The sequence below is a fragment of the Mustela lutreola genome, chromosome 7, assembly GCF_030435805.1.
Source record: "Mustela lutreola isolate mMusLut2 chromosome 7, mMusLut2.pri, whole genome shotgun sequence".
Lineage (NCBI taxonomy): Eukaryota > Metazoa > Chordata > Mammalia > Carnivora > Mustelidae > Mustela > Mustela lutreola.
This window is the reverse complement of record NC_081296.1, coordinates 105,576,550-105,588,656: the sequence shown is the minus strand read 5'-3', so window position 1 is coordinate 105,588,656 and position 12,107 is coordinate 105,576,550. Positions and strand designations below refer to the sequence as shown.

General features: G+C 40.5%; 1 protein-coding gene and 1 long non-coding RNA gene across 8 annotated transcripts in view; one reads left to right on the top strand and one right to left on the bottom strand.

Annotated features, from left to right (window-relative positions):
• The window catches only part of LOC131836554 (uncharacterized), a 29,595-nt gene extending 28,302 nt beyond the window's left edge, over positions 1 to 1,293 (bottom strand). The window contains exon 1 of the long non-coding RNA XR_009355667.1: positions 1,204 to 1,293. This is a non-coding gene — a long non-coding RNA (uncharacterized LOC131836554). The remainder of the gene's footprint in view (positions 1 to 1,203) is intronic.
• Positions 1 to 12,107, top strand: part of TRIM9 (tripartite motif containing 9) — a 109,779-nt gene that overhangs the window by 90,326 nt on the left and 7,346 nt on the right. For 4 of the 7 annotated variants that reach the window (XM_059182075.1, XM_059182074.1, XM_059182072.1 and 1 more), the window contains exons 8-10: positions 8,358 to 8,546; positions 11,329 to 11,370; positions 11,785 to 11,808. The exons of 2 other annotated variants lie outside the window; for them this stretch is intronic. In XM_059182075.1, the coding sequence (XP_059038058.1) occupies positions 8,358 to 8,546; positions 11,329 to 11,370; positions 11,785 to 11,808 (255 nt within the window). The remainder of the gene's footprint in view (positions 1 to 8,357; positions 8,547 to 11,328; positions 11,371 to 11,784; positions 11,809 to 12,107) is intronic. One more of the 7 variants, XM_059182076.1, reaches the window with a different exon arrangement.

The following is a 12,107-nucleotide window of genomic DNA, read 5'->3' as shown; positions in this document are numbered from 1 at the left end:
CATATTGCAAAGAAAGTGAATATGATCCAAAAAAGAGGGAAGACTTCCCAGAGTATAGAGAGACAGTCAGACAGAAATCCAAACACAAGGAATAACTGTATACAAGGCAAAAGCTTCAAAATCTGCCTTGAGCTGACTATGATAACAAAATCTCATTCATTCAAAAAACATTAATGGAGCATCTCAGCTGTGTCAGGCACTGTGCTGGGCCCAGCATCAAGATGCATGAGGCATGGCCCCTGCCACCAGAGTTTATGGGCTTCGTTCGTCCTTCTCCCTGAACTCCATGGCATCTGACTCGGAACACCTAAAAACTATGCTCCCTCACCTCTCTAGAGCTAAGATATCCACCCGGCAATCTAGATAGTCATCTTACAATCAAGAAGTGATAATAACCTCTGATTGGTCAAAAAAAAAGAAGAAAAAAAGTCAAAGTTAGCTGTAGACACTCCTGTGCTATCCTTACAGCAGGGCCCCGATCTCCTCAGTTCTTGCTATTCTTACTTTATGCGCAAGTCCACTGAGTTCATGACCCACTCAGGAATACCACAGCAGACTAGGAACATCGCATTAGAAGAGAGAAGAGGTACTGGTGAGGAGGGAAGGTAACTGGGAAAACCGAGAACGACCCCTCCACCCCCAAAAAAGTCAAAAGACGGCATTCTGTGGCTTATGTTCTTAATAAGAAAGTTAGAAAGTATATTATGAATTGTAAAAATATTTCCATTGAACATTTAAAAGTCAGTATATTCCCTGGAACCCTTGGTAATGGATATTAGGTATATATCAGAAGGCTTTATAGAATCACAATACAAAATACCGTGAGAAAACTATTGCAATAAACTCTATCTCATTTTGTGTTAAGCTTCTAAGAACTTTCTTCACTGCCCACTAAAAGATTCCATGAAAAAGTGACAGCCAGCAAGTATTTTTAAGGATACTGAAATCCAGTAGAAGAACTATAGGAAAAAAATCAATTCTATGTTTCAGTTCTATAAGATCCTAAGGGAAAACTAGGAGTTTTTTCTGTTCACCCTAAAACAGCTATAAAGACTCTAGACTACACCTCTGTGCCCACAAATGCAAACCCCTCTCCTGTTCAGATATCTTAATATTCCAGATTTACCCTGTGTATTAATTTCCTATTGCTGCTGTAACAAATTACTACAAACTCGGTAGCTTAAAATAATGTGAATTTATTACCTTACAGTTCTTTAGGTCAGACTCCTAGATGGATTTCACTAGGCAAACAGTGTGGTGTTGATGCGGCTGCATTCCTTCAGGTAGTTCTAGAGGAGAATCTGTTCTCTTTCCTTCTCCTGCTTCTAAAAGCCACCTGTGTTCCTTGGCTCACAGCCGCTTCCTCCATCTGCAACGCTAGAAGTGTAGCAGCTTCCAATCTCTTTCTGACTCTGCACCTCCTGTTTCCCTTTTATAAGGACCCTTGTGATTACCTTGGGGCCATCTGGATAATCTCTCCTTCTCAAAATCCTTACCCTAATTACATTTGCAAAGTACCTTTTGTCATGTAAGGTAAGAGATTGCAAGGATTATATGAGAAGGACATTTTTGGACAAGCCATTATTCCACCTCCCACACTCCAGGAGAAAGTATTATAATTATTACCTCGTCCTCCATATGGGAAGACTGAGCCTTTGAGAGGTTAAGTGACATGTCAGACCCTGACCTTCTAGCCTGCACTGCCCAGCACAGTGCCCTTCAGTGCTGACATTAGAACAGCACTATTTGCACTCAACTAAAAGGAAGGAAATAGGGAAATCTATCTTAAATCTGTTTGTTAAGTGTGTGAAAACATCTTGTCCAAATGAAGCAGCATTATGTAGCTGCCTCATGTGAGCATCCAGAAATCCCAGCAAGAAATGGACTCTAACACTTTCCAAGAGTCATGTTAGAATTTGGGTGGAAAAAAATAACATTCTTCCTTTAAGAAGGAGGTGAGAAGAGGCTGTCCTTTCCAACATCAAATCCAAACTCCTACTCGGGTCCTGTCCTTTTCTACTGTCTGTGCATCTCCACTTTCTCACCCACCCACCCTCCCTCCCCAGGATAAGTGTTCACGTAGAGAGGCCCTTCTCCCCTGCTGGGATCAGAAACTGCTTTTGGCTGGCAGTGACAGGTGGCTGCTTGGGAAAGAAAAGGAATTTTGGAGCCAGATCTGTAAGGTCCTTAAAAGACCCTACCAAATGAGGTCTGGGTCTTGAAGCTCTGTTCTGGTTGAAACCACAGAGCCATTTATTGGCAAAAGCTCTCAGCCCTCCAGATCTCAACAGTGAGGAAACTGGAGAGAAGGTAAACAGTGATAAATGTAGAATCAGGCTTTAGACAAGATGCTCTCACGCATCTTCTTAGTTGAACGTCCACAGGAATCCTCTCCCTAACACTTTTCAGGATTGTCTTCTCTAATGACAATAAGAGGGTTAGAATTCTTGAAATTATGTCTTAGAAGATGCTTTCTAAAAGGGGGCATAGAAGATGTTGTTCATAAAATTAAAATGCCTATTTTCCCCTATTAGACTATTACTGTCACATTACCCCTTCCAATGTGATAGCTCCTTCTCCCACACATTGAAAGAAATAACCAAAAGAATATTCTGTGGTATAAGCAGAATATGACCCCAGAATAGCCCCAGATGCATCTATCCAAAATCTCTTTGCAGATATCTTATAGTGATTTTGGAGAAACGTAAGTACAGTATTCTTAAACCCTAGTGTACTAAACCTGCCCCACCCCCAGAGAAGTTGTAACCTTGGGGTGGGGAAGATGATCCTTTGCCTTGCAATCCTTAACCGCCCTAGTCCATAGAACTGCTCCATTTAGAGAAGAAAGATTTACCCTCACTCAATATGGTACAGGATTGAAAGAATGATACTGGGTTCATCTGCACAAATCTTGGTCACCCCAAGATCACTGGAATGTGTCGATGGCCCATGGCCTAAAGTTTACCTTTTGTACATTTCCAAGGCACAAAAGAGAAGCAATGGCCTTGTCACTACCAAAATTTTATCCCCCTGGAATTGATCCTGCCTGGGTCCCTATCCTGTCCTACCACAGTGGGCAGTGTGACTTGGGATGTGTCCCTTAACCTCTCTGGATTTCAGAAGTTTTTGTTTTGTTGTTGTGTTTGGGGAGGGGAGTGTTGGGAGGGGTTTCTTGGTTTGGAGGGCAGTTTGTTTTGTTTTTGTCTCTTAAACTATGGACTTAGAACATATAACCTCCGAGTTCTTTATAATTTGTACCTCTGGCTTTCTTGTATGGTTTATTTCTTCAAAACTACTGCTGAAATCTGTCAACTGTTTATGAAAATGTGATGAACAGGCATAGACACCTCCTGCCTCCTGCAAGGATCTTAATAGGTCTTAAAGATCTGCCTGTGATACTGAGAATTCAACACTAGTAGAAAACAGTTGATAAAGGATCATATAGGGGAGAGTATATTGTCCACCAGAGATCATCTTTCCTATGCCTCTGCTTTATTTTTCCCGATTCAGAACCTCAGAGCTCCCAAAACATTAGTTAGAAGAATGTGCATTTCCAAAACAAAATCCTCAAGGTAGGTAAATCATACCTGAACAAATTTGGGTAGGTTTTACAAAATCCAAAGTAAGAGGCATGCTAGTTTTCAGAGCCCAGAAAAGAGAAATACTCTGTTCCTTTTAATTTTGACAACATGCATGACATCCCATGGAATTTCCTCAATTTTTCCATAGAACTAAATTGGATCCAGACCCTGTCTTTGGTTCTGGGCAATATGCTTTGCAGTTGACACTCTGGGGAGCAGGAATTTTTAGTTCTTTTGATGGCAGTTACTTAGAAATAATGCTATGGTATTTTAAACTGGAGTGGAGGATTTGGTGACAGAGCATGCAGCTGTCCCAGGGGTGTTTGAGAGACTATTTCTTCTCTTAAAAGGAATTTTTTCCAAAACAAATTTGTTTCTTACTTCTCAACTGCAGTTAATGCCACACTTAAGAGAGCTTAAAATACCACATTTCATTGTAACTCATGTACCAGTTGGACATAATTATACCTTCAGATGCTTATTAGATCATTTAAGGAGACTCAGCCTCCTTCATTCATTTGTCTCTTTAAAATCTTCCCCCAAAAAGCAAATTATTTTACAGCTGGTTTATAATTGAACTGAAACTCAACTTTACTGCTGCTTGTGCAGTTCTTACTGACATATCTTGTCTTACTGGGCTTTGAAATACAACTGTCTTGCTGGACCAGCACTCACGGGCTGCCTGAGATGTGAAGCTGTACCCGACCAGACAAAGAGATAACCAAGAATTCTACCAGTCACAAAGAAAGCTGCATTAGCATACACTGTCAGAAGGAAGCCCTGTTGGTTTGCTTTTCCTCTTTGAATTCCAAAAATAACACCTCACAGACTGGTGAGGAATATTTCCAAAATATTCTACCACACTACAGAAATCTTTCGTATTCAGTACATGTTGAAATCAGTCAAGAAATTCTGCCCCTAGAAGATTTTGTCTAAATTATTCTCTTTCTTGTGGTCAGCTCTCCTTCCAAGTTCATGTTTCCCAGCTACTCAGTTTTAATACAATGTCTGGCACATGGTAAGTGTTTAATAAATGTTAACTAATGAACAAGTAAAAGAAGTATGTACCTTTAGCCAAACAGGAGTATACCACCTAGACATTCTTTTTTCACTTTGAACCCAAAAGTCAGTAAGTAATACGTGTGATGTTCAGCGGGTCTTCACTTTGATAGTTCTTGATGGCTTAAGCATAGGCCTCAACTCCAGAATCCAGCCAGTCCTGGGTGGGAAGGGAAAGCAGTCTAGTCAAGGACAAGAGGAAAATGGTGGCCATTAATAGAGTTGATGCAAAGTATGTCTTGACATATTTCCATTATGAGGACTGTTCCCACCATGCAGTTACAGCTGTGCCTAGAGTCACCATGCCAGTGTTCAGCCAGCATCTTACTGCTCTTCCCTTTGGTCTTCCCTGATCAGCTGCTTTTACTCAACAAAACTATTCAGCAGACTGGATCACTGTATATCATCAAACAAGACATTTAGAATCTTTTAAAGTACAACTTGTCTTTCTCTAGTGATCTGTACATTAAAAAATTAAGAACAGTGATCCTGGATATTAGCTATGACCTGGAACATAGCTTTTGTATCATGTATTTGGTAGGGGGGCGGGAGGGAATGGGGAGGCGTGAGAGACAAACCCCACTCCTATTTGTCTTGGCTAAGAACATTAATGGCTGAGAAGTCTTCTCCAGATCTCCAGATCTCAATAGTAGTGCTTTCAAGAGGAGGTGACAAAGTGGGATGTAGTCTTCCTGCATCCCATGGGTATAACCTAGAATATACCCTTGGGTGGTTCTGTGTATGTTCATTAGTTAAATCACACAGCAATGTGTGATCACATTGTTTAACTAAACCAGGGAGTGGTAATACTATACCCAATATTGTCTTAGTGTCTTTGGTTCATGTTTTTGAATATGTCGAGTGGGGCAAGACAAGAAGAGTTAAGATTGTAAATTCAGAGCATAGAAAAAGGGCAGGAAATAGATTCTTTTTAGCCCAGAAAAGGGAAGATTTAAAGGGGATTGGTGACTAGGGTCTTCCTCTGCTGAGACTCCTGTAATCTAAGATAGTATCAAGTGACATAGATGACTTACAGGCAACTGACCAAATATTTGCACTGTGTGCCCAGGGGGAGGGCATAAAGGGACACTGCTTGTTTAGTGTGGCTGAGATCGGGTGGAAAAGAGTCTCCCTCTTGTAATTCATTCACGAAGTTTTCATGATGAGTTAAGAAATTTTTTTAGGAACTCCTTAAAGAAAATGGGGTAAGAAGAGCCCAGCTGAAGGGTATGGGAGGCCATAGGTGGGGGGGAAAAAGATGAAAATGGAGATGGTTGGATAAAGTGGGTATTAAATAAGCTTGTCTAAAAAGAGGGCATAGTTCAAAATGAGAGGAGTGAAGGAATATTGGGTCATCGGTAATTAATGGATCCACATAAAAGGCTAGAAAAACAATAACTATTTTAGTGTCAAGTTATTAATTCCATGAATAACCACAACTACTCTCAGGCCCCGTCCCACAGAATGGTGCCATTACCAACTCGGTACTCAGAGTAGGAAAGGTGAGTATGTTTCATGATGGCTCAGATATGCTCCCCAGGGTCTGGATTCGGTATACATCTCTTCATTGCTTTTCAGATGATGACTTGGAGGTTCAATAAACTCTAGAATTCAATAAACTATATACGTCCTTTCCCTTCATTTTTTTTTTTTTTAAAGATTTTATTTATTTATCAGAGGGAGAGAGAGTGAGCACAGGCAGACAGAGTGGCAGGCAGAGGCAGAGGGAGAAGCAGGCTCCCTGCTGAGCAAGGAGCCCGATGTGGGACTCGATCCCAGGACGCTGGGATCATGACCTGAGCCGAAGGCAGCTGCTTAACCAACTGAGCCACCCAGGCGTCCCCTTTCCCTTCATTTTTAAAGCAACAGTTATTTTCAATATAATGAATTGATTGCTACCACCTGGAAAAAAATACACTTCCAAGCAAATTCTTGTTAATAAAAAATCTTTTAGGGGTGCCTGGGTGGCTCAGTGGGTTAAAGCCTTTGCCTTCAGCTCAGGTCATGGTCCCAGGGTCCTGGGATCAAGCCCCGAGTTGGGCTCTTTGCTCAGCAGGGAGCCTGCTTCCTCCTCTCTCTCTCTGCCTGCCTCTCTGCCTCCTTACGATCTCTGTCAAATAAATAAATTAAATCTTTAAAAAATAAAATAAAATAAAAAATAATTTAAAAATCATTTACTAACATAAATATGGCCTCCTCTCCCTAAATGAAGCCCACGTCAGTTTGTGGTGCTCTGCTGGATTTCAAATTCCCCATTAAACTAAAAGATTAATTCCCCCTTGAGAGAATTATAATAGGAATCAATTCTGATTTTCTATTTTTGAAGAAAGAAATGGCCATATATGTCATGTCATCCAAATTATATGAAGTTTAGGTAGAAGAAACTTTGAATATATTATTATTGGGAATACCACACCTTAACTCCATGAGTAGCAGTTCCTTTTCTCTGAGATCTTTGTATAATTTTCTTTTAAAAAAAAAATTCTCCAAGGATAAGAGTAAAGCCTGAAGAGTTAACTTTAATATTGTAAATGCAGAAACTAAAATGGGGCTGACTCTCAGCAGTATTCAATTAAAACTAGCCAGTGGCCATGTTCTGAGCTTTTCAAATAGGATCATGTAACACACACACACTCCAGTAGCTTGAACATGCCCACAATAGCATTTTGATAGGTCAAGGATATGTTTAACAGGAAGAAGCATGCTGACAGACTCAAACCAGACAAATATTCCCAGGAATATCCTCTGGCCACCAAGACAGAATTATTTTTTTTCAGTGAAAAGATAATTCTTTAGTTTTGGACATAGAATATTATCATCACGCCATCTCTCTTAAAGTATTATTGTCACACTGTGTTCTAAGAAGGTCCTGACTGGTGAAACATCTACCTCTGACCAGACCACCCTACTGCCTAGAACCACCTATTGTTTGACAAAAGAGAAAGGAGTGATTTTAGTCATTTAGTGATGTATACGCCAGACCCAAGTATCTGAAAATAAAGACATTTGTGCCACCCACACACCTCATCATGGCCCCACAGACTATTATTAGAAAACCAAAGCTGCTCAAGTGGCATCCCTGGGGTCTGATCCTAATTCAGAAACAAAGGTAAGGCTTCTTCCCTGATTCCGTTTTCAGCCCCATCTTCCTCTCCTATCCAAAGAGCAAGTGTTGAGTGTGTTAGGAGAGAAAAACCATCTTGTCCATTCGGAAATGGAAAAATGTATATAAGAAAGAAAAGGGAAAAGTATGAAAAGCAAAGAATTGGTTAAAAAAAAAAAAAAAAAAGATGATCACCTCCTAAATAGAAACTCTTTAAGAAGCTGTAAGTCATACAGGTAATAACTTCCAAGGTAGCCGAAGGGGTTGAAGTATCACTCTTGGTCCTCACTGGGTAAAACCTACCCTAAAGTTTCTAAATTCAATCTAAAAAATTGAATGAAAAGGAAACCTTCTAAATTACCTTCTCTACCACTAAAAATTGGGGGAAATAAGAGCAACTGTCTATGATGTTTGAGGTGTACTCTGGTCTTGAGTCCTGGCCTGCTGAGAATGCCCTCCCAGCCTCAAGCCACTTTGGTTTTTGTTAATGCTTTATGGCACCTGTGGGAGGGATGAGGCTTTGTGCAAATGCCTTGCTAAGGCAGGTCTTGGGGAACCGTGCTTGGGCAGGTAGCAGATTTCTGATCTCTAGTTTGCATTGATCTTACATCTAGACACCGATTCAGAAGAACAGACACTCCCTTTTCCAGTGCCTTCGGAAAGATTGCCGCTCCGTAGAATGAGTCCTTTCTCCTCCACCCTTAATCTACAACCCAGCTTTCCCGGGAGATCCTACTTTGATATCCGATCCTCACCCCACCAGCTGAGCTTGCATTCCTCTTTGCAGTCTCTCAATGCACCGGGTGAGCCGAGCTCGTCTGACCTTTCCCCTTGATCTCTCTGTGCCTCGATGGCATCTCCGAAATACTTGTTTTGTTCTTGCCATTCATGTGCATGGAGAGGGCAATGAGCTGATCTCTATGTCTGTGGCCTGCTTCTGGTATGAGAAGGGTTTGGATGCTGGAGCTGTGTGGTGTTCTTGTTTGTGTGGTGTAAGGCCCAACTATCTAGCTGTGGTCAATGTATAATGGCATTGGAAAGTGGCGAGTGAAGTTGTTCTTTTTGCACCAGCTGGTACCGCCATGGATGACCTGCTCTGTCATCACATGCAGTGACATAGCACGGCATAGGCACTGGCTGAGTGGAGGCTGTGGCCTTAGTCTGGGAGTTGCAACCCTGCTGTATCCAGGAAACCAGCTGTGTCTGGGAGACTGGATCAGTGCATCCAGCCCGTAGTGGTCTGATTAAACATAGACTTAAGAGATCTTTATTGAAAAATAAAGTAAAAACACACCAACAGCAGACAGCATTCCACAAAGCAGCCAAAGCAGACAGCAGAACATGAAAGTATTTTCTGCAAAAGCCTGGGCTTGCTGGTAGGACAGTCCCTCTCGTGGCAGATTTTTCCTAGCAATGGGGAGGGAACATTAGAAACTAGCCAAATTAGAAACCCTTAACTGGCCTAATGCCCAGGGATCCAAGTCATGGCCAAAGCTGGCTTCCCCCAAGTTTCCCACAGCCAAGCAGGTTGGGAGAGGGCTTTAGATTGATTTCAGGGAAGCTAGACATGCATTATTGCGCAATCGACTCTGTCTAGCCAACAGAATCCTAAAACATCTATGATGCAGACCTATTTGATCTCTTCAGGACTATATTGTAATCGTGAATACACGTGATGCACATTTCACATTTCCAAAGGTTTCTTTTGTTTTTTATTTTATTCTTTTTGCTCATCCCACATCCTGGAATGAAGAAGGCCACAGCATGACAGTGCAAAAAGGATGCAGGGACTTCAAGCTCTCTTTAAAATGACATTTTTCTTTGTGCTTTTATGTTTCTTATTGTTTTTCTGTGCACTACTGGCTTTCAAACATGCTTTGTTATGGAACTCTTTTCACTTTGTGTCCAATGTACTAAAATACTGTTATAGTCTTTGTAATGTATATTGTCTCAAGAATAAAATGAAATGTGGGTCTGGGGATGCAAGATGGCTGTGTTTAACAGCATTGTTCTAGTTGTATCATTGACTCTTAAATGTATGGTGGTATGTTTTCAATAGTGTAACAAGATTTTGGAACACGTGTTTGGAAAAAGACTTGCAGAAGGCATGATTCATTTAAAATTTTTAAAGCCTTGTTCAGATTCTATAAATTCATTTCCGAAGTGGGATATGAGATTCAGCTTTAAAACTCCTTGTTTTCCAGTCCTCACTATGCTCCAACCTGTGAATAGGAATTTTAAAGTGATCATTGGTAGAAGCTAGGCATAAAATTCAGCCATCGGTTGGAAGGAAATGATTCTTTTGTATGTGAATTCATCCCAGAGTAAAATAAAGTAACCAAAAGTAAGGACATATTTTACAGTATTGTTTTTGACTCAATCATTAGTCCTTTTTTTTTTTTTAATAGTAAGTTGCTGTATTCCTTCTAAAATTCTTTTAATTCAGTGTATTATCCTTCAATTGTTTTAGAAGTTATGTATAAACCTTTCTGAGTTAAAAAAATTAAATTATTTTCTCTAGGGGATACCCGAGTGCTCATCAAAAATACATTTGCCAGTTTAGTTCCAACACCACTTGAAACTAGAGGTCATACACCTTGGAATATTTTAAGACCACACTTCTTCCTCCACCCAATCCAGCTTCTCATGGGATCCAAATCTTGAGGAAGGAGGGTTGGGAAATTTTCATGGGTGATTCTAGTATCCACCCCCACTTAGGTGAGAAGAATCGATGTAGTAAAATGATCTAAGAAGATGAAGTCATTTGTTTCACTACATTTAGTTCATGCCATTATTAAAAATTATCAGATGTTTTATTAACATACAGGTTACATCCTAGGTTCAGTCCCACATATGTGTATCATTTAACTTAGGCTCAAGTCACAACAAACACCTTCTAGTTACCACCAGAGTTAGAGGTGCATGAAGTAGTGTTACAGAACAGAGTTTTGTTTTTGTTTTTTTTTTTTAAGATTTTATTTATTTATTTGACAGAGAGAGATCACAAGCAGGCAGAGAGGCAGGCAGAGAGAGAGGAGGAAGCAGGCTCCCTGCTGAGCAGAGAGCCTGATGCAGGGCTCGATCCCAGGACTCTGAGATCATGACCCGAGCCGAAGGCAGCGGCTTAACCACTGAGCCACCCAGGCGCCCCTGGAACAGAGTTTTTATCAAGATCCAGTAATATCTCCTCACTTCTCACATTTTTCTTCTTTATTTATTTATTTTGCTTCCCTCCAGGCCTGAATATTTCCCCTTTCTAAACAGTAAGCCTTCTGTTTAGTACAGAAACTTTAGTGGAAAAGATTGAGCTTGGGGGGCTGAGAAAAATTTAAGCTGCCTAGTTTAGAATCAATTGAAAGAGGATTTATTAAATTGGGGGGTGGGGTATATACTTTTCATTTGGGAAAGGGCAAGAGAAAAACCTTTGTATATCCAGCAAAGTTAACTAATATAAAACGGGCTTTGGTTTTTCATGAATCAGGCCTCTGGTGACTCATTTCAGCTGGTGTTTTTTAAGTGTGTACAAATACTGTTTATCCTCCTGGTTGCTGCTTCATAGCTTTGATGTGTAGTATCTCTTTATAGGATGCAACTTTGAGCCTCAGTCGGCACCTTACTCTCAGTTAGGCAAGTACACCTATATCGTGATTGTCATCTTTGACTTGTGTGGTTGGCATGCTCAATTTCCTCCACCAAATAAATGGCGGCAGCTTATTGTATGTCAATAAAATTGTCTGATTGTCATGAAAATCCCCCATTAGAACACTCTCCCCTATACTTAGAAAAGTGTATTTTTAAATCTTATACCTAAAAGAGGATTGCATCCCCCCACCACAGTTTTCTTATACATCACTGCAGAGCACTCTTTATGAGTGCTAATGTGGGTTAAGGTACAAGTCAGACTGACAATTGTAGTGTTTGTAGTGTTTGAAATCAAGCCCTTTTTTGGTATGAGTCTATCAAAAGAGACGTGTTTTCTTATCAATGTCAATTTTGCTTCCTGTTTCTCTCTCCCATGCCTTTCACTTGGAATGACAACAGTTGACATTAAAAAGCTGTTGGCAGGTATGGAATAACCTTATTCTGTTACAAATAGCAAAGACCAAAGTGCATGTGAGATGGCTCACAGGTTCAATAAATCAGCAATGACATCTCTCCGGAGTGTGTTATTGGTAGGCGGCATTTAGAACTTGGGTCAGAACGATGTGTGCAAAGATGTCATTCTCTCTTCACCTAATGTCCAAAATACCTACTGCTCCAGCAAAATAGTTTACATGTTAGTGTTAGGAGTAACATACAAACTGTTATTTTTAAGGTACGAAGGAAGCGACCCGTCTCACGTCCAAAGTCACACTCATGAAAAT